This window comes from Ambystoma mexicanum, chromosome 6p, assembly GCF_040938575.1.
Source record: "Ambystoma mexicanum isolate Mex_15411 chromosome 6p, UKY_AmexF1_1, whole genome shotgun sequence".
In the NCBI taxonomy this organism is placed as follows: domain Eukaryota; kingdom Metazoa; phylum Chordata; class Amphibia; order Caudata; family Ambystomatidae; genus Ambystoma; species Ambystoma mexicanum.
This window is the reverse complement of record NC_090935.1, coordinates 481,183,729-481,206,312: the sequence shown is the minus strand read 5'-3', so window position 1 is coordinate 481,206,312 and position 22,584 is coordinate 481,183,729. Positions and strand designations below refer to the sequence as shown.

General features: G+C 45.9%; 1 protein-coding gene across 2 annotated transcripts in view; it reads right to left on the bottom strand.

Annotated features, from left to right (window-relative positions):
- Nucleotides 1-22,584, bottom strand: part of MTREX (Mtr4 exosome RNA helicase) — a 1,095,475-nt gene that overhangs the window by 640,486 nt on the left and 432,405 nt on the right. For both annotated transcript variants that reach the window (XM_069627280.1, XM_069627281.1), the window contains exon 14: nucleotides 15,601-15,702. In XM_069627280.1, coding sequence (XP_069483381.1) covers nucleotides 15,601-15,702 — 102 coding nt within the window. The remainder of the gene's footprint in view (nucleotides 1-15,600; nucleotides 15,703-22,584) is intronic.

The window sequence follows — 22,584 nt, the reverse complement described above, 5'->3', positions numbered from 1 at the left end:
GGCAGAAAAAACAATCCGAGTGACCTCGGCGCGTGAGGGATTTTGGGTACTACACACGTCACGATAGGGATAGTGTTCAGACACGCCTATGCCGACATCCCCTTTCGGTCCCCCGAAAGACAAGATGCAATACTCCGCGGTTACCCCCTGGATGTCGTACCATATGCACAGCATGTGATTCTAAGCAGATTAACAAGCATCAGAAAGTCCTTTCATAAGCTCCTTAACCAGGCGATGAGACCACCGCCCTCTTGTCATCTGGGAGGAAAACCATGAGAAGGGAGAGTTTAAACCACAGCTCCCTGTTGTAGCGGGCCACAATGGTGAGAGCGTTGGCCACCTTAATGGTCGTCGCTGCCAACGAGATGACGTGATCCATGAAGTCTAGCTTCTTTCCCTAACCGTCCGGTGGGGAAGTGGAAGTCGATGCTGCCGACCCTGCAGATTTCTTCCTTGCTGCCGCTGAGACCACCGAGTCCGGGTATGGCTGTGCTCGGAGACATTTCGGTGCAGAGTCGGGAACCCGGTATTTCTTCTCGTACCGGTCTCTCTTCGCCGGGGCCGAGGATGGGTTCTTCAGGAGAGGCAGCCTTTCATCGCAAATGTCTTCCTCTTGGCCTCTCATCGTTGATAAAGGAATCCCTCCTTCCTCTTTTCGTCAGGGTTGAGCTGAAACAGCTCCAATGCCCTAGAGATCATGGCATGGAAGGAGCAGATCTCATCGGAGGGTAGAAGCCCTGGGTACCGGCGACTAGAGATTTGTTCCGTCGTCCGTATCTGTCGTCGCCATATCCGGCTCTGTCTCGTCCCTCAGCGGAGAGGATAGAGGGTAGGGATGGTACGGTGGAGGATGGACTCGTCTCCTCTTAGCTGGTGGATCCTCTGAAGGTCCAGGCGCTGGATCGCCCGTCGGCGGCGTGGGCAACCTTCTCCGTATCTCAGTGCACAGGCTGTGCAGAGCTAGTAGGATGTCCTCCGGCCCCGTCCGTTGGTGGTTGCGACAGGAGTGTTTTAAAGTGGCATGGTGTCCGGTTCCTCACCACCCTGCCGTTCCTAGTTGGTTCCCTCGACGCTCTCCCCATCTGCCTCATCGGGGTCCTTCCCGTAGGACCTGGCCTCGACACCCTTCTCAGGCACTGTTGTCAGGCTTGAAAGCTCATGCTTGGAAGAGATCTCCGAGTACAGCTGGACCACTGCACTCCCCCTTCTCGGCCAGGGGCCACTGTCTCGGGGAGATTATCTGCATCGTCTTCACGGGAGTCTTCTCAATGGGCAGAAAGGACGATTCCCACTGGGCAGGCAGGGAAACTCTTGTCTTGTTGGATGTCTCCTGGGAACCCGCATCCGCGGCCTTCGCTAGGGACGCCACCACACCCTCAATAGACTGCTTCGCCTGGTGAACCTGGGCCTTCACGACCTTGGGTGCGTCTGAAGCCTTCACTGCGGGGGGGGGGGGTCAGCCCCTCGCTTCCCCATTGGCTTTCTCCGTCTGAGTCGATCGGGCCTTCTCAAGAAGCTAACCCGGGTGATTCGACTTTCTTTTCTTCGCTGAGCCGGAGCGTTGGCACGTGGTTGTCTGCGATGCTGCACTCAACCTGGCTGCCGCAGAGCCCATACAAACGGCACTCCCGGTGCCTGCGGACTCATGGCGCATTGCCTTCTGTTGGGCCCCCGTCGCCGGAGAGCCCTCAAAGGTCTTAGAAGACCACTCAGATTTCCTCTTGGGAGACCGGGGCTCACCTGCCGCCGGGTTCTTCGTCGCCAGCCACTCGGCGAGCCGCTTGCGACTGTCCTTCATGGTGCGGGATGACATGTCCTTGCAGAAGGCACAAGCCTCCTCCACATGCTAGTGTAGGCAGTAAAGGCACCAGGAGTGTCTATCCTCCAGGAAAATGTTCCTTAGTCCACATCCTGGCCCGAGGTGTCGAGTCTCCCTCATCTTCGGCCACGTCCACGCGGGGTAGGCCTCAAGAATCTTCTGGAATCCTCCAAGAACTGAAGTTCGATGAAAAATTGAGGGGCGTAGAAGCTCCTGAAAATGGGTGCCCGTTAATCGGATGATGGATCAGTGGAGCTTGAGGCTCAATTAACCAAAGAAATTGAGAAAAGTCTTTGAAAAAATGCAAAAAAGCAGTAAATGTTCGAGAGCTATAGCACGAGGACTCCCAACACTTGAATGTGCGGTAAAAATCTGAAGATAGCTGCCAGAGGAGGGGCTTAGGTAGAGGGCAGTCATTGGCTGATGGCAGTATTACCAAGAGACCAGTGATTGGTTGTTAGGAGAAAGACAGTTCAGAAATGAAAAACTGATTTTTTTCTTTATCGAGGATTCCCAGCCTGACAGGGAATATTCATGAGCAGGCGAATCCATGCCAGACACCATGCTGGAGAAAAAGAGTTAAGGATGAAAGTGTGGAAAATGGTTCCAACTCAGTTATGTAAAAATATCACACTAATAAAGCAAAAAAGTTCTGGGGTTGACCCAGGTCAGGAAGTTTTACCAGTTCTGTGCAAACGTTGCCCAACAGCAAGTAAGCCTTCTCGCCCTCAGGAACGTGTTCAGCCGCTGCAGTAATACAATCCCACAGGGTGTATGTGAATCTTGCAAGGGTGCAAGTCACATTTGTTTTCTTTAAGGCCATGCTGCCCGAAGAGAAAATCTTGCAAGTCCAGGCATCAATTTTCTTATGGTCCCTAACTGGGGGAATTTAAGGGTGTGCTGATTGTCTAGTGGATGTGGCTGCCTGGACTACTAAACTCTCAGGTGTAGGATGTTTAGTTAAGTATTCAGGGTCAGAAGGAGGTGGTATATATTTCTGTGCAAATTATTTACTGCTGCTCCAGAATCTGGGGTTTCCCAGGGTGACCTATACAATATACTTTAAAAACAAAAAGGATTGCAATGGCATGAGCACTTCCTGAAAAGCCCCTTTGGCCACCAAAATCAGGTGAGTGATCCAGAAAATCAAGTGAAAAGCCAAAAGGTTGGGGGTCCTAGAAAGTGGGCCCAGAATCCCACCAAAAAAACAGGAATTCTGTCTTAACAGTCCCTCTGAAGGCTGTTCAGTATGCTGATGCATGCCTCAGCACAAGACTAAGAAAACCACATCAACAGCATCCTTGTGGAGCTTCATTGGCTACCCCTTCAAGCATGCATAATGCTTCCTCCCCTACTTCCTCAGCACTCTTACCCAGAACCCCCTGGGTGCACGCCCTTTGTACACCTCCCCAGTGCTACCCAGCTAGGTTTGCAAACATGGATAAGAACATTTAGTAGTAGTATTAAGGTATAGAGGCAATAATAAGAATAGGTCAGTCATATGGTCAGCCAGTCATATGAGTGACTATTGGCTGTGAAGTGCTTTGATGGAATCTTGTCTAGTCTGTTATCACTTAAACTACAGCCCCCAGAGTCCGCCTTAATTTCTCATCTCTGCAGATAGGGTCATTCAGTTTACAAAAGTGAGGCGTCTCTGGCTTATCGGCTGCAAGGGTGCAGGACACGTCTTGGGAAAAGCAGACTAACTCCTATGGGTCGGAGACACATGGTACACCCTCGCACTGCACCTGAGCAGGCTGGAATCACTTTTGTAATTGCTTATTATATCCCATGTTACCCTTGCTGCGGCTGAAGTATGTGCTCTTACAGGGGTGCAACGAACAAAACCTACATTTTGTGGGGGTCAGGGAGCTAACCCTTCAAATGTTGGGAGAGGCGCTGCCTTCTAGTGCAGCTTCAATGTTACAAGCAGAGTTAACTCTCTCCCTTAAGCCGTTTAACATCTGTGTCCTGCTCTGTCCGACCACGACTGTGGCTGAGGGGACCAGGGGGTGGGGGGGGGGGCTGGAGGGGGTGAACGATTGAGGAGGGGTATGGGGCTCTGGTCAGCTCATTAGTGCTGTGCCACTGTGTTCTTATAACAGTGTTGCCGTCTTGCTTGCAGGACCTTTCGACTTCAAATATGCAGCAGAAAACACGTGCATGACGGGAAAGGAGCCCAGGCGAGCTGAGACATGCAGCTAGCATGCTGAAAGTCTCCATTTCGCCCTGGGCTCGGTTTAGAAACACAGGGCTCTGGCGAGGAAGTCCCGAGGGGGGCTTGCTCGCCAGAGCCCTGCCTTCTAAAAATAACTTGCATGACTGGAAATGAGCCCATGGCGAGCGGAGACAGTAATCAAAATAGCTGAATGCTCCGTTTCACCCGGGGCTCCTTTCTGCCAAACTGCCCACCCCTCCTCCGACAGCAAAAATACATGAGAGGAGGGGGCGCAGTTCGGCGTGCACAGACACACAAAGAAAAGAAAATAAAAACATCACAATTCACCTCACCCAACCTCACAATCCACTTCAGGCAGCCTTGTTACCTCAGTCCACACTTCCAAACGCCAGGGCAGCTTCAAAATAGAAAAAAAAATACATGCGCCACAGTGCTTTTAAAAGAGAAAGCCTGGGCATTCTCACACAGCACAAAGGAACTTGCTCTGGCCAATCACAGGACACATTGCATATGCTTTACAGATTTGCAGGCCTGTGATTGGTCAGAGCACTTCCGTGAATCTTTTTTTTTTCTTTTCTGAAAGTCGAACGCGAGCTACTTCAGAGGCTCTGGCGAGCTACTCGTAGCTCGGGTTCGACTGTTTGGAGACCCCTGGACTAGACCCTCTAAATTCGGCAAAAAATCGTCAAGGGTGTCGAGAAAATCCTCTGACACCTCGTAAAAAGAGCAAAACAGGCCTACGGGTGCATAAACCGGAGGCAAGACCAGACAAAATGGTGCCACTGGACAGTTGCAGCTTTCATTGAGGATTCATTGAGAATTTATTTTTTATCCTACCCTGCACTGTCATCTTCCAATGCCCTCTCACCTAACAATGCTTACTTCATGCAAATATGAGCAGTGGCACGCAGTATTTACTTTTCTTAGTCACCCGAATGGCACGCTCATGTACTTTCATGCTTATTTTCCTCCAGTGAATAAAAGTTAACATTCTTGACTATCTTCTCGTGCCACTGCTGAACGTAACCATTCCCAGGGTGATCTTGCTTGGACCGTAGTGCATATTTGTTCAATAACTGCGTCCTTTGTTAGCAATTAATTTGGTGTGAATCTCTCTTCATTTGCATGGTCATGAGAGTTGGAAATGGAGAAAGCATTAGCATGCCAAGGGAAAATAACGCAGCTGTTCCATAGCCAGATGTTATATTATAATGCCATTCCTGTCACTTTTCCCGCTTATCCAGGAAACGCCATAATATCGGGCTTAACGGATACATTAAAAAGACAATTGCAACACTATGTCTCAGTTGCAAAACGACGCTCAGATCATTTATCATGTGTTCTTTGATCACTATCAGGGTCTGCTTATCCCTCTAAAATTCAGAATAGTTTCATCTTAAAATATCCTGAAGGTTGCTGATGAACAAATGTGTCTTCTTCACTACACATGTGACAAAAAAGTTGTTTGCATAGTGCATGCAGTGGGTATTTGCCTTCAACAACATCTCTGGCATACTCAATTGTCTTCCACCAACTTTAAAAATTCCGGCTTCTGGATAATTTGTCTGCGCGTATACTCTCATTGCTTAAGATTTTGCAGAAACCAACCTCTGAAATAATTTTATACTATATCCTTATGATTCTTTACTTGCCATTTGACATTCATGTTCATATAGTAAATGCTGGACCGCAAGGATCTGGTTGCATCAAAATCTGTACATAAAAGCCATGAATGGATAACTATTTTAGGCTCGACACTGGACAAACTGATAACTTCATAAACTGTCCCATAGATCTTGTTGGGCAACTGTCCCACAGATACTACAAAGGTCAAGACTTAACACTTTCCGCATGGTGAAGTAACTTATCAGACTGGACCACACTATGATTTTGTGGTTCTGCCAATGCCCTATATGGCTGGACGTGAGTGTCATTTAATATTTTCAGGAAATTGCAAATGTGCTAAAATGGCAATGGTTTCTATTTTTGGACTAAGCAGAACTGTGTGTGCTCAAATATTTTTAAAACCATAATAACACATTGAAATCCTCCTCAGATTACATTGCGCGTGCAGTCCCAAAAGAAACATACAAACGACAATCATTGAAATCATGGATGCAGAAGTAGACCGACCATCCAACAAGGCAGAAGACGTATCCTTTTCATCAAGAGTGGGAGGCCGATTTCTTTTTCGCAAGTGTTAAGGGGAAGTGTGTGTTTAATCTGCAGTGCCAAAGTTGCAGTGGAAAAAAAAGAGCAATGTCGAGAGGCATTTTGGGACAATGCATACAAATTATGAAAAGAATTTTCCTAAAGGAAGCCGTCTGAGATCCCAAAAAGTAGCGAAACTAAAAGCTGCCCTGCAGATACAACAATCGTTTTTTACCAAACCAGCAAAGAAAGCAAATGCTGCAACAGAGGCATCCTTCACAGTTGCACATTATTTGGCGAAACACAAATGCACTTGCAGTTGTGAAAGGTGCAATGGCTCTCGTGGCAGAGTCAGTTTTGAAATTATATCTGCCATTTCAGATGTTCAGTTGAGGGCAAACAATGACAAGGAGGGTGTCTGCTCCATCAGCCAATGTGATGGGGCAGTTAGAAAAAGATTTGAGGATATGCAATTTTTTTTCCATTCAGTGTGATAAATCAGTTGATGAAAGTGATACTGCCCAGCTGGCCTGTTTGCACGAATGGTGTTTGAAGACTTAACCAACAAAGCGGAGTTCTTGACCTTGCTGCCTCTGAAATCCACAACCAGAGGTGTTGATATCTATAATGAGGTCAAGAATTATTTTGTTAAAACAAAAATTCCATTGAACAAGTTGGTGGCAATAACTACTGATGGTGCACCAGCAATGACCTGGCGCCATTCTGGTTTTGTTGCGTGTTGTAAAGCAGACCCCGATTTCCCTCCATTATTGCACGACCAATGAATCATCCACCAGCAGGCAATTTGTGACAAAGTGATGGGCTTTGATCATGCGATGGCCCCTGTTGTGCGAATTAATTCAATTTGTGCAAAGGCCAAACAGCACAGAATGTTCAAAATATTCCTTGAAGAACTATCTGCCGCACATGGTGATCTATTGCTACATATGGAAATCCGATGGCTTAGCAGAGGGAAAATACTATGGCGCTTTCTTTCACTTTTGCCAGAAATCAAAGACTTCATGAGGTCAAGAAATGAAGACATCGGCGAATTATGCTGCATTTCTTGGCTACTTGATTTGGCATTTCTGGCAGATGTTACTGAGAAATTAAATTGCCTGAACTGTGAACTGCAAGGCAAAGGTAAAACCATTGCTGACATGATGAGCGCAGTAAAGACATTCAAGTCCAAACTTACCCTGTTCAGTGAACAAGTGGTAAAAAAGAAAATGCATCATTTCCCTTCTGTTATCCAAATGCTGACAGACAAAGCTAGTCCTGAACTCCTGAATATTGACAAATACAGAAGTCTCCTGAGCAGGGTTAAGGAGTTCAGTGACCGGTTCAGGGATTTCGAAAGGATTGAACCGTGTGTGATGTTCTTCGCAAACCGGAAGTCAATGTTTGTGAACTTACAGAACAAATTAGTGAGCTGTTTAACCTGAACAGTTGTGCTATGGAAATGGAGATTATCAGCCTGCAAGGGGACAGTCAGTTGAAAAGCAGGCAATCTCACACCAATATCTGGAGCCTTGTTGATTACAAGGAGTACAGTAACCTTTGCACAGCAGCATTAAAAGTGACTTCTCGGTTTGGTTCCACCTATCTGTGAATCTGCATTTTCAGATACCCGTCTGACCGATGAACATTTGAGTGACTCCATCCGAGTAGCTGTATCAAGTTATACACCCAACTACAGAGCACTGATGGATGGCATGCAGTGTTAACCTTCACACTGAATGTCCCCACCATTTTCCCACATTTTGAAGTCTTTTTATGAGACAGCTTCTAATAAAGAATGCAATAAAGAGGTTTTTGAACTTTATTAACGTAATCGTGAAGGCTAGGTTATTCCCTCTATTTATAAAGAGAAAATTAACAGCTAAAAAAAAGTTTAAATGTTTATGAACATCCCCCACACCCGATCGCTCACAAGTAGCTCTCCACTGTTGGCCCTCCACTGAAAGTAGCTCACGCCAATGAAAAGGTTGGAGACCGCTGGTCTAGTCGGACCTCCCTCTGTCGCTCCTTGAATGAGCCGGGGCATGGTCTGGGCCGCATTCTCAAAGATTTGCATCATCAATGCTCTGAAGGCCTCCCATTTCCTAGGGGAATCATGTTTTGATGGACAGGTGATAAACCCTGTATCGGAAGGCAACGAAAAGGGAGATAGGTGACGCCTCTTTGCCTTTATTCGAAGAATACAAAGATTTTCTAGACCGACAACCCGACCTAGATTTCCTTGATTTACGTCACGATTTTTCACTAGAGTCTTTCTCCTTGAAGAGGACTTTGAGGATTCCTCCCCCACCGCAAATTTACCTCTTCATTCCTTGAGAGCTTTGTTGGTCATAGCTTGACAGGAACCAGATTCGTCCACTCGATGGTCCCGACACAAGCATCAGAGACAAACTCGATGGGGGACAGTAATAGACATTTTCTTCCTGCATTTCTGGCACTTTTTAAAGCCAGTTTTGGGGGTAGAAGGATTTGAGGAGGAAGACATTGTCGAAACTGAAGTGCCGTTTTCGTACACACGAAGAGAAAGCTTTGTCGGAAAAACTGAACTCTAGCCAACGGGCGCAGCGCGAGCCCTTTATAATGCGGATGACGTCGACGCTCAACGGCAGTCCTCGAGGGAAATAGACACCGCAAACTCGAGCACAGTGCCCCCTGGTGGAAGAAAACTAAATTTCATAAGCAGCAAAGCTGAATATACGAATATCTAAGATGAGGTATACGTGGGAGGACACAAGCCATACAAAATGCTATTACGATGAGTACAAATGACATGCTTTACTATAGCATTTCTGATCGTATCTGCTTAGAATCACGTGCTACGCATAGACTATCAAGCAGTACCCAGAGATGGTTGTGCGATGTGAGAAGGAACAGTAGCAAAGATGTCTTTGCACCACTTGTCCCACCTGAGAATCAGACCGAGTGTATCTAGGCAGGAGTATTGTGTAAAGGTGTGAACAAAACTCCAGGTTGCTGCCTTACAAATGGACTCAAGAGGAAGATTTGCAATGGATGCTATAGTAGTCCCTGTGCCCAGAGTAGAGTGTACTCTAGGCGTGAAGGTCAGATCTCTCTTGGTAAGAGTGTAGCTTAGTGTGATGCGGTTTACGATCCACTTCGAAATCGCTGATGTAGAGACAGGTGCCCCTTCTGCCACTTTAACGAAAAACCGGTTTGTCTTTCTTAGTGGTCTTGCGTTTTCCAGATAATATATCACTGCTCTCCTCAGATCCAGTGCGGGGAGGCTTCTTTCTGCCACGTTAGTGGGGTTCTGGAAAAAGGTGGGTAATTCTATGGACTGGTTCACATGGAACTTTGAAATAAATGTAGGCGCAAATTATGGGCAAGTGCGCAGGGCCACCTTATCCTTGTGAATTTTGACGAATGGGTCTTGAACTGAAAGGGCTTGCAGTTCACTAAATCTCCTTATTGATATGATCGCCACCAAGAAGGCGGTCTTGTAGGTGAGTGCTTTAAGGCTAGCCTTTTGCATTGGTTCAAAGGGAGGCCCCATTAGTCTGGTAAGTACAACGTTCAGGTCCCAACCGGGAGCTGCGTTGCAAATAGGAGGATGAAGTCTTTTTACACCTTCCATAAACGCTTTAATTACTGTAATTTTCCACCACAAAACCACCTTCTAGGACATGGTGTATGCTGAAAGAGCAGTTAAGCAGACCTTCAGTGAATTGAAAACCAGGCCTGAATCTAGCAGCTGAGTCAGGTACAGGACAATATCTGTTGGTGTGCATTTAATAGGATTTATGTCTTTGCCAGAACACCACATGAGAAAGCGTTTCCATTTGCTGGAATAGCAATGTCTGGTCTTAGGTTTTGGTGCTTCCCCCAAGTAGGTCCATACATCTTTGAGGGAGTTGAAGGTGCCTGAACTCGGTCAGTTTCACTTTACTGCTCTGGGAAACAGTAGTTTATCCAAGAGAAGGTATTTAAACCATTGGGAAATCTGAAAGACTTCCAGTTGCCACTGCACTGAAGGTGCTGTGTGGCACATTGTAAAAGATGAGGCCAATGGAGTTTGTCAGGCTGCATAACCAAAAAAAAACAAAGCTCAGAAATCACATTAAAATACGAGAGAGTGGGAAAAAGGGTCTCACTCTCTCCAGGTAAAAACATCAAGTCCTCAAAATCCAGCAAAGTTGCTGGGGGTCTCTAAGGTGGAGGGAATTCGCAAATTTCTGAGAATTCTCCCCAACAATAAATAAGACTAAAGTTATCTCCCTATTCTTGGGAGCTGAAATCATAGTTACCTTCTCTTTTGTGTGTCCAGCACACTCCACCTTATGTGGTTTGCTGGGGGGCTGGATGGGTTCTCCCACTCCTCATGTAACTTTTTTTACACTTACTAACTTAAATTGCTGGTGGCAGTGGTTACTTTTTGCTACCTTTTGTGCACGTTACAGCAGGCTGATTTCTTAGCTGCAGTATAGCACCCATGGGTGACAATTTTCTCAAAATGGCCCCATCTTTTATCACCATTTTTGTTTGTGTTTGTCAGTTACTTCTGGGCTTTTCCTCTATAATTTAGAGTAGATTTGAGTCCTTAATGCCCACCCATGCTCATGTGTGTCTGGGAAGGCAGGAAGTGAGGGAGGAGTCTGAAACTTCTGTCCTTTGTAGGTATGCCTGGCTGAAACCAGTTCGAACTGGGTGGCTGGCTGTCCTGCTGGACAGCCACCCCACATGAGATTAACGGCTCCATGGGAGTGAATGAATGAGTTCCAGCATATAAGGCGAGGATTTCTGGACTCCAGGCAGAGTCGACCACTGGAACAAGGGATTTGAAGCACAGGATGACCAGAGTTGCCAGCAGCACCTTCCAAGATTGAAGAAGCATTGGTGAAGCCCTGCCGACCCTGTTTTTAAATCAACTGGGAAGAACCGCCATGGACGGTGGGCCCAACTATCCTCAAGACCTTTGTTTTGGGCCATACCCCGACATCCCGAGTCTTTCCTGGGCTGCAGAACACCAATACCCAGGGTACCTGGGAGGATAGCACAGCGGCAGCGTGCGCGTCTTGGAAGCAAGACGACACGGAGCAACAACAGGTTCGATCCCCGGGTCCGCGCTTAGAAACCTCTGAGTGTTTAAGCGCGTTATAAATACGTAACTAAGACAAGAAAAAAAAAACACATTTACGCAACTAAGAAAAATAAACAATTCCTGTAACAGCGCCTCGATGCCTGCGGGCTGTGTGAGCGCTTTATAAATGTAAAATAATAATAATAATTACCAAGTGCATAGTCTTCCTAAGATTGACTCCGGCTTAAACTTTGCAGGCATCCGTGTGGACCTACGGATGCAGGAATTTTTTACTAAAAGTCCCCTCACCAGAGTTCAGGACCGAGTAATCGAAGAGAATCCAACTACCGATATTTGTTCTTTCTCCAGCACGGGGTCTGGCATGGATTCACATCCTCATGAATATTCCCAGTCAGGGTGGAAATCCTCAGTAACAGAAAAAAACTGCTTCAGTTTCGTTTCCAAACTGTCTTACTCCTATAAAGGAATCACTGAGCTTTGGGTCATACTGCCTTCACAGCTGCAGTAAAGCACCCAAGGATGCAATTTTTGTCAAAAGGCCCCAGTCTTCTTTTGCCATTTCTTTGTGGAAAGGTCTTTTGAGATTTACTCTGCGTGCCAAACCAGGTTTGGTCCCATTGCTCGCTTTGCCTTTGGCGGGATTCACAAGCGAAGCCCACCTCTGGCTCCAGGGTGTCTGGGGTAGGCAGGAAGTGAAAGATGCCCTGAACTCCCTGTGCTTAGTCTCCTAGGACACCCAAATGCACTCTGTAGCGATTGGCCGGCTGACTGACTGGTAAGAACAGCCACCCTGCTGGGTGATTGACAGCTAAGCTGGAATGAAAGGGATAGAAATGTATAAAAGGCGAGTTTTTTGGCTTGGAAAGCAGAGTCGACCACTGGACGAAGGAACCGAAGAAGAGCTCGAAGAGGATGCCTGTTGCAACTCCTGGACCGTTGGTTTGCCCGGTGAAGCCCTGCTGCAGTGCCGAAACATTAAGTTTGCATCGATGGAGAAGCCCCTGCAAGGACGACTTCTCCCCTTGAGTTGGTGGGACCAATCAACTCCAAAGTAAGCCAACTGGACATACTTCTCGGAGCTGGTTGAATTTCCAGAGTTGCTGCTGAAACCGTATAGCCAGGGAGAGGGACACCAGATTGTGTGTGTTGCTTTTAAGCTGGCCTAGAGCTCCAGGAAGATCCTCTGGACTCCCAGGAAGCTGGACTGACCGAGCCTGAGCCACCTCAACAGAGTACGGGACCCCAGAAGCAAGGAAAGTCCACCTCGACAGCCATGAACCGCAGTGTTGCTATTTGCGGTAGACTTGAGCAGCTGAACCACTGAACAGCCACCGATTTGAAGATTGCCGATTGTGAGCGGTGACCGTCCCAGTGCAGGAGTCCCCCAAAGTCCTCCCTCTTGTCCCCACGACTGAGGCCCAGGAACAGTGAGAGCTGCACAGGAACAGAAGCCATCTGCTGCACTTTTTCTTCAATACAAAAGGTACTATAAAAAGTCAGAGAATTTACCTCTTGCTGTAGAGTTGCTTGCATCATCTACCACTCACAAGTCTAACGGATTGTGGCCCTATATTTGATTATTCTTTTCTACAAAGACGTCTAAAACATTGTGAAAAGACTTTCCTACTTACCTACCAGAAGTGCTTCATCCTTTATAAGACTTTTGCCCATTGCTTTTGGCTTCGCCTACTATACTTTAAGACTCTGCTTAGGGGATCCAAAAGTATTTGCCCGATTAAGAATATTTGTGGTCTCTTGTTTGTTCTAATAACTTTTTTCCTTTTACCAACTTCTAACAGTATTCTAAATGCAAGCAGTAAGATTAATGTCTCCACCACCCTAGCTATTGAAGTCACCTGAGGGTGTAGGTTGCCTTTATGGGCCATCCCAAAAGGGTCTTTACTGATTTAGAAACTAAGAGTGAATAGTGTTGAAGTGTGTTTGTGTGTTACTTTTTATATTGCCCCCTTCTGAAGGAGGCTTATTCTAAAATGACTGATAAATTAATAATTGTTTATTCAAGAAACGTGTGTAAGTTTATTTTAATACTTGTCACTGTGAATCTCAGTGTAACTCCCCTACAGCTCACATTGACCCCTCTTGAGATAAGCCTGGCTGCTCAACACACTACCAAAACTGTGTAGTACAAGCTTATTCCAAAGGTTGGGTTGAGTTGTTTGTATTGTTCCCAGAGGGTACTGCAAACAAACTTTGGCTAACATTTACCCATAAAGCAAATTTTAAAAAAGCAAGCACCAAGTAAACAGCAGATGCCTGTATTAAACACATGAAGTTTACCAGCCTCCACAAAACGACTAATAAAATTCCAGTCTGAGAAAAGGAATGAGTGAGTGGTAAAAAGATAAACTCACTCAGGAGATTAAAATTTAAAAAAAGTACAGTGTGCGGCAAAAGTGCTGGGGATCTCAGTTTAAAGGAAATTAGCACAGAAAATGAAAATTCTCTGCAAAATGTATAACAGTAAATGCAGCAACACCTAGATTTGGGACACAATTGGATAGAGGGAGAGTGGCCTAAAGATGGGGAACCACAGTAAAAGCAGTAACACATACAATTTATGGTTTTAATCAAAGCAATCTGGCTAAATGCAAGATATGGCGAACACAATCAGGCTAGATGCGAGATAGGATTACTATACTAACACTGTGGGCTTTACGCATCAGACTGTATGCTAATGGAGAATAAGATAAAATCAGGTTGGTCAGTTTGGTGGGGTGCAGGAATGGCTGCATACCCTGCGCGAACTGCATCTACCTCGTCAGTAGCTGCAGGATGACGACTGTAGGCAAACAGGGTCTGGAGCTGCTTCTGCATGAGCTGTCCTTTGCCTCGGGGTCCTTCACTAAAGGAGCTGCATGGGCAGGCAGCAGCCCTAGTGCAATGTGTAATTACAATGGGCCAATCATGGGTGGTGGGCAGGTCAGGAGGAGGGTGCATGGCCTCGAATCAGGAAGGAGGCACACGGAAGTTAGCTACAGCACTCTGAGCGCAATGGCAATAGTTTAAAGCAAATCTAGGTACAATTAATTGGCAAATATCTTCAAAAGAGCACAACCCCACCTCAAGCCAGGATCGAAATTGCGAGGCGAGACCTCCGTTTGAGATGCTGGGAAAACTGGCCAATCAGGGCTGGGTGGGGGGAGCGAGGAGGTGTCAGGAGGAGGGAGCAGGGCCGGAAAACAGGAAGGAGGCCCGGGGAAGCTGACTGCATCGCTCAGGTTTAGGGTCAAAGTGCTACCTCTTGAGAGAGAAAAAAGTTAGAATCTTTAGATGCAGATAGTGAATTGGATACAGATTGTTTTAGCTTTTCTGGATAGATGATGCTGAAATTGTCTTTTCTTCAGGAAACACTTAGAAATTGAAGGACGTTTGCAACCCTAACGTAGTACTTGGGCCTTTCCTGAAGGTTGCTTTTTTGCCATTTTGACTTTGTTCATCAACCATGCTATATTACTGGCAGTCTTATGCGCAGTACTAATGGTGATCACAACCTTTGGAACATTCGATCTGATTTTTAGGGTGGAAGTACAGACTTTTTGGGTAATTTGGATGGACTTCAGTTTCTCAAGATACTGCTTATTAGACAGTGAAAATCTGCAGAGAGGCTTTTTCTATATGCATCAGTACATAGTTTGCAGAGGGATGAAGATTACAGCTAAAGAGCTCTGAACTTCTAAGAAACACTAAATATGTGAAACTTGAAATGTACACCAAGACAACCCTTCCATTAAGTTTAGCGTTGTTGGGGGACGGCCTAATAGTGCACAACATTTCTGGTTTACTATATGAACTGGTACCCCTACCCTTTTCTCTCTCGAAAAAAAGATTGATGGCTACTGCAGTTTTCCATCCTTACAGAGTAATCATAGGTTATCCCCCCCAGTGGCTCTCTGACAATCAGATGATGGAAAATGTATCTAAACATGGCACCCAATAAGAGCGTATTTTTGAAGGCTGCTCATAAAAAACACAATGGCAATGTAACAGTTGGTCTACACAAAGCAGCAACATGTGTAGAGCAGGATTATCTAGACTGCAAAATATCTTTTCTAAGTGCAACGTTGCTGCTCGCTTGAAGTACAGTTTATTACAGCAGTTCTTGACTGCATTCCGGGATTTAAAAAGCCCATTAAATAATTCAAGGTGCTTAATCAAAGAACATAATAGTGGTCATGTTAGGCTAAAACTTCAAAGCAGTTACCACACAATTGTGTTTCCTTGATAAATAACTTAAGAAGCAGGGCTGGCTGAAACTCTGCATCTCCACATGGGTCAATCGATATTAAAACATTATACACAAACTATTTTTAATTGCAATGGCTTTACTTATTACAAATCTGTATTACTCACCCAGCGAAAATCTTTTCCATCAAATTTACGGGCACTAGTGAACAGTACAGTTCTTGCTGGCATGTTAATTCCCATTGCAAAGGTCTCTGTTGCAAATAAAGCCTGAAAAGGAGAATCCCATTAACCAACAAAATATTTGGTCACAAAAAATATCAGAAGACTAGCGACATGCACAGAAGGCAACATAAAATCAGCAAACGCTTCAAAGTACAGGTTAACGAGTAGGCATCATATACTGAACCAATTATTAAACACTGCTGGGATGGATTTTCGAAAGTAGCAGAGCAGCAAGACTTGGAATCCAGAGGGTGCGAAAGTGGTCTAGGCTACAATGAGATGCACAAAGAGGAGAATAATAAAAGTTATATAGAAGACGTACAAAAATATATTTATAATGCATTTGAATACACTACGCAATGAATATCTCAGTTAAGTATTGTCACACAACTACTACTGTACACATCTACACATTCACTGTTGGGTGTTTCTTACAAAACTCCAAAACGTAACCTTTAAAATAGTTATGCAACTGTAAGCAATGTAAGAAGCAACACTAATTGAATGGTAAAGCAAGTGAAGAAAATAACAAATGGCAATTTATAACCAGTTGGACACCTCCAAGTAAATTGTAAGAAAACAGGTAGAACACTGGAGATGGATTTCCAAAATCAACCGTGGGGTTGAACTATGGGAGGCCACCCTCGTAAGTAAGAGAAGGGCAAGTATCGTGAGGGCTGTGAGAATGGTCTAGAGTGACAGGTTTACACAGAACCACCACCAATAATGCCAATTTTCTTTTGTTATTTTATTGTCCATTTTTAAGGCGCTTATACATCAAGAAAATTGTGTTTCAAAGCGCCCACAGGGCAACAGGGAGGGGACATGGGAATAAGAACAAATGCAAAAATGAGAGAGAAGCAGACCTACCAGGCCTTGTGAGCATTCAGAACGTGCAGAGAGAAAAGTTAAGTAGTGTGGGTCGGGAGGGGGGGGTAAGTGCTAGGAGTGACAAAGGAAGTGCTGGAGAGTGAGCAGATTTAAGTGCCTAGATGCAGTGATGTTAGGGAAAATTCACAGAAATGTGCCAATTCCCTTTTACCTTAGAAACCCTCAGCTCTTTTTGCTGGACTTTTAATATTTCTATCCAGGAGGGAGTGATACCTTTTTCCACATTCATGTATTTTTCATTAATTTCAACACTGTTTCTCAAGTGACTTTGGAGTCTGACACACTCCATAGGCATCATCTTTACATTCTGACACACCTTCAGTGCAGTGGCACAGGGAAGGCTCTCAGATTTCCAAAAGGTTTAAATACCTTCTCTTGGTGAAACTACTGTTTCCAAGACAGTGAAGAGAAATTGACTTTACTTGCATTGTGTTACTTTCTAGACCCAGCACACACTACCTTACAATAGGGTGCAGGAGGGGTTACTTGTCTAGTTTCTCATGTAAAATTATGTAACCCTTCCTACAATTAATGGCTGGTGGCAGTGGTTTACTTTTTGACTACCATTGTGACTTTTTAACGTGGGCTGCGTTCGCAGCCACGGTAAGGCACCCATGGGTGCCCATTTCGTCAAACTGGCCCCGGTCTTCTCTTCTCGCCATTTCTCGTCAGGAAGGTCCTTCTTGAGATTTACTCTGTGCACCAAACCAGGTTTGGTCCCTTTGTTTAGTCTTTGGTGGGTTTCACGAGTGAAGCCCTTCTTAGGCTCCAGTAAGTATGGCAGGGGCAGGAAGTGAGGGAGGTGCCCGAAACACCCTGTGCTTAATCCCCTTGGTTACAGGAATGGACCCAAAGGTGATTGGCTGGCTAGCTGTCCGGCAAGGACAGCCACCCTGCTGTGTGATTGGCAGCTAGACTGGAATGAATGGGAGAAACCTGCATAAAAGGCAAGGCTTTTTGGCTTGAAAGGCAGAGTCGACCACTGGATGAAGGAATCCGAGGAAGAACGAAGAAGAGACGCCTGCTGCAACTCCTGGACCATTGCTTTGTCCAGTGAAGCCCTGCTGCTGTACTGAACCTCCGTATTCGCCTCGACTAGAGAAGCCCTGCAAGGACGACTTCACCCTTTGAGTTGGTGGGACCAATCAGCTCCACAGAAAGCCGGTCTGGACATCCTCTCGAAGCTGGTTGCATTGCCACTGCTGCTGAAACCGAAGAGCCAGGGAGGGGCACACCAGATTGTGTGCGTTGCTTTTAAGTCGGACCCGAGTGCTAGAAAGATCCTTCGGACTTCCCTGATGCAGGACTGACCAAGCCTAAGCCACCTCAACAGAGTGCTGGACCCCAGAAGCAAGGAAAGTCTGAAGTGGTATTTGCGAACTGCAGTGGTGTGATTTGTTGTCAGGCTCAAGGAGCAGAAACACGGAAGAACCTCTGAATTGAAGTTTGCCCATTGCTGCCGCTGACCTTCCGATTGCATAGCAAGAGCTCCCACATGTCGTCCCCCTTGTCCCCACGACTGAGGCTCAGGAACAACAGGATCTACAGAGCTGTACAGGAACAGAAGCCAGCGGGAACCATTTCTTCTAACTTGCCTCTTGTTGTGTAGCCTTACTTGTTCTCAGTTGAGACCAGTCTTGGTTACCTCGCAGAGTTGCTAAAGCTTTGCCCCTCACATGCCTCCCAGCTTGTGGCCCTTCAAGTGAATATTATTTCTTCAAACTTTTCTAAAAACATTGTGCAATACTTATACTTAAATACAAAAGAGGATCTTCAGCTCCCCTAGACTTTGCTCAACTAACATTGGCTGTCCTGGCTTCCCGAGAGACTCTTCTTACCTCTGGTTCTGTGACTTTCCCCCAGGAAAGGGTTCAATTTACTTGACATTGCAAGGTTTCAAAAAGTACTTAACCGTTCATGAATTATTTGTTAACCTTTGTTTTATTCCCATATCTAACCTTTGCACCAAACTCAGTATTGCTCTAAATGTACCAATGATAAAACAATGTCCACAGTGTACTAGCTATTTAAGTCACCTGGGGGTGTAGGGAATGTGTGCGCCATCCCCAATGGGCATCATCTGATTTAGAGAAACTAAGTGTGTTTTGAAGTGTATTATAATTGTTACATGTTTTGCCCCCCTTCTGAAGAAGTCTTATACAACTGAATGAAATAAATTAATTGTTTAATCAAGAAACCTCGAGTGTACAAGTATTTGAATAACTTGTACTGTGAAACTCACAACATTATTGCTCACATTGACCACTCTTGAGATAAGCCTGGCTGCTCAGCCACACTACCAACCTGTGTAGGTTAGACTTATACCAATGGTTAAGTCCCTATTGCCAGGTCAGGGTTATTATAGTGCACCCAAAGGTTACAGCATACAATCTTGACTAACATTCAATACTCTTCTCCGGGATCTTTTATCGGCTTGAACAAAGACTCTCCTGGCTGGGAGAGACACCCTGGCTGCCGCTGTGGCAGAAACTCAATAGAGGATGATTTGGCATGGCCAGGCAGGTCAGCCATCTGGACCTTCTCCTTCACAGGCAGCTCGGACCCCCTGTACTGCTTGGCCTTCTCCTTCACGGGTTGTTCGGACACCTCTCCCTATTTGGCCTGATCCGGTGTTTCCCGCAGCTTCCCTGGGGTAGCCGACTTCCTCTTGGATGAAGAGCTGAAACGGTGGCTGGAGATCTAGGCCGATAAAGACTACTAACGCGCCCCGACCATCAGGAACCCTCATGAGCGGCAACGACAGAAGCAGACTTGCAGTGCTTGGCCTTGTGTTGGTCCCCTACGGATGGAGTGCCCTCAAAGGACTTAAGACGCACGCTCAGGTTGGCTGGATCCGGAAGAGGCATGCCCCTGAGAATCACCTGGGGTAGAGGTCTTGAGCCACGCCGCCAACCGGACATGTCGATTTTTCATCGTGCGCTTGGTGAAGCTATGGCAGATCTCAATCTTTATGCGCCGGGTGTAGACAATACAGGCACTAGGAATGCTTGTCATGCAAATCAACATTCCGCAAACCGCAGCTGGTGCACATCTTGAAGAGGGAAGCTCCATCCTTTTCCTCCGACATGATCCGGCGCAGTGTAGGCCTGAAGACTTCTTCTTGGAAGCTTCCAGAACACCCGATTTCTGCCCTTGAGGGGCGATGAGATACCGAAAAACTGGTCGCCATCAAATGGACGGATGAACGATGGAGCACACAGGATCGACTGCCCGAAAAATTGAACTCTATTACAAAAAACGAAAAAAAGCAGAAATGCTCGAAAAGCAAAACGTGATGACTCCCAACACTTGAACGTGCGGTAAAAATCTGAAGATGGCTGCCAGAGGAGGGGCTTAGTTAGAGGGCAGTACGACTCAGAACTCAGTGATTGGTTTATAGGAGAGTTCAGAAACAAAACTCGATTCGCAGCCTGACAGGGAATATTCATGAGCATGTGAATCCATGCCAGACCCCTATACAATTATTAGGCCTTTAAAAATACACCCATATAACTGAGGACAGGGGATGGGGACGCAACTGGTAGGTATTTACACCGCCCCCAATGTACATTTCTCTTGACACCACTGTGGAGGTTACGGAATCCATTGGCGACAGGCAGAATCTTCGCTTGGTGTGGTCGAGGAAGGCAAGGGGCCGGGGAGCGGGCGGAGATTCGGGGCAGAGGAGGGGGTGTCACGGTTGCAGACGTCACCGTCGGACATAGGATTTAGTTCTGGCTAGTCGCTGGGCTTGGGAATCTGTTCAAGACATCTTCCAGCTGAACATCCAAATGAAGAAAAGACTTCTGTGGTGCAGGCAACCTCAGGACACCTCTAGGATGCTAAGAGTTAAAATGCAAGAGCCGGCATCTTGTTACACAGGTTAAAGATCCTCCAGTTCAAAGGATGCACTCAGAATTGTGGGGTGCATTTAAAGGCCCTAGACAGAAATCCCTTTTACCTGTAAAACTGCATTAAAACACTGCACCAAAAACGGCAGTGCTGTGATTTCTCTGTCACATGAGTGGCAAGCAGTTGAACACCAATCCAAAAACGGCCCTGCGTGCTTTTGTTTCACCCGATTGACAAAAAGTTAGGCACTGCATCCTAAAACAGCATTGTTTTACTTTTAATTCACATGAGGGGCAAGGATTTCAACATTACAACCAGACAGCTTTTGCTTTCCATTTCATAGGAACAGCAGCACTTGAAACGCTGCAAACGAAAAATGACTTGGCTATTTTTTTTGTTCATGTCAAATCCGAGAACCGTGTGGAAGGGGGCCTATCCCTCATTGTCAATGGGCTAACAGCAAATGCAAACCCACTCCCAAAAGAATTAAATAATCCTGTGACATACAAAACAGGATTGCAAACAGACGCAGAAACGGCTTGCAAACGCGTGAAAAAGAAAAATGACTTAAAAGGCTACAGTGAAAAGATAGCAATGCTCGCATTGAAATGTCAGGGAAATATACTGTTGGGAGGGGGGGGGAATGGACTACGCAATGTACATTATGTTTCCACCCAAGAGACTTCAATCACCTTTAAAGATGCTCATAATACAGGAACAAACAGTTTGGACCAAGGGAGAAAACTTCACAAGTAAAAGCCCCATTTCCACTGGAAGTCGCACCTACCAGTGAACCATCCCACAGTCAAATGTATTTTAATGAGGGAGTCATAATTACCTGCTCTGCCAGACTTGAAGGCAGGGGGCTCGAGGATTTCAAAGAAAGCAAGTGTGGCTAAAGATTCACTAGGTGGTGTGAGCTCCTTCCCGCACCCATTACCAAGAGCAAACTGAAAACTTGAAAGGGGGGTCCTAAAAATCTCTGGTCACCGACTGTGGGGGATGAAGCGCACCTCCCACAGAGGACAGATCCTCCCAATTGACATTAACGGGCTGATTTCCTTTTTAGGCATTTTTCACAGTAATTAGAATGAGAAATAATTTAGTTTTCGGCTATGTTTTTATGTAATTTCCAGGCTGTTTTAAAGTAAGAAAGTGCATTTTTCTATGATCTTGGACACTGAAATGGCCAGTTAGAACAGTTTCTGGCTGCTCTAAAAATGGGACAAATATGACAATTGGTGGAAAGATGGAGAATTAAATTATTAACATGCTTCATCATTTGCAGAGTTGTAACTGTTATACATTTTGTGAAAAGGACACAAATGTGCCACTGGGCCATGCAACATTGTACCGAGTTAGTCATTGGCTTACCCAATTTCCCTATGACTAACTAAAACCACATATCCAATTCATCTGTCAGGGGCTAGTGGAATTATCAAGTTACAAGACAACTTCTTTTTTGTCGAAAAGTGGAGAAGAGAACAAAGAAGGGTAATGAATGCCAACAGACAGATAGTTCTCTCCTCCCTTGAACCAATAACACCAGGGGGAGGAGAGAGGAATGTAACCGGTCCTATCCAAGTGGTAGAGGTAATTACAGAGTACACAAAATCCAGGGGGACGGAGAGGAGGCGGCTGAACCATACCATCTTTGAAAGTGCAGAGACCAGACCCCTTGCCTAGCTGTCTAGAGTGTCCTGAGATCCGGCTCGATTTCCAGAATCCCAAATCAAGGCTTACTTTGTAAGTACCAAATAACCCCCGCCTTAAATTGCACAAGCCCTTCCCTTTTTGTAGCATTGCACCCAATAATTCCCCATGGAAAACCCCAAATTGCCAGTGTAATTCAGTCATCTTCCCATATAAGAATCTGTGTTTAGCCTGTGTATGTTCGAATATTCCCTTTGGTAAACCGCTCAGTGGGCCTCATTACGATGCTGGTGGTAGCCGTGCCTGTAATACAGGCACGGCTGCTGCCGGTAGTTTATTTTTTCCAGCGCCCATAAATGGGCAATTACCAGGTCATTATGGACTTGCCGGAACTGGTATTTGGCCATCCCTGGGCGCCAGGAAAAATTCTTACCCATTTGAGCCCCACAGGGCTCAATGGGAAAGGGTAAGCCGGAGGCTGTGCTTGCGGGTGCCGCTCTGCCCGCTAGGTCATACCTGGTGGGCAGAAAT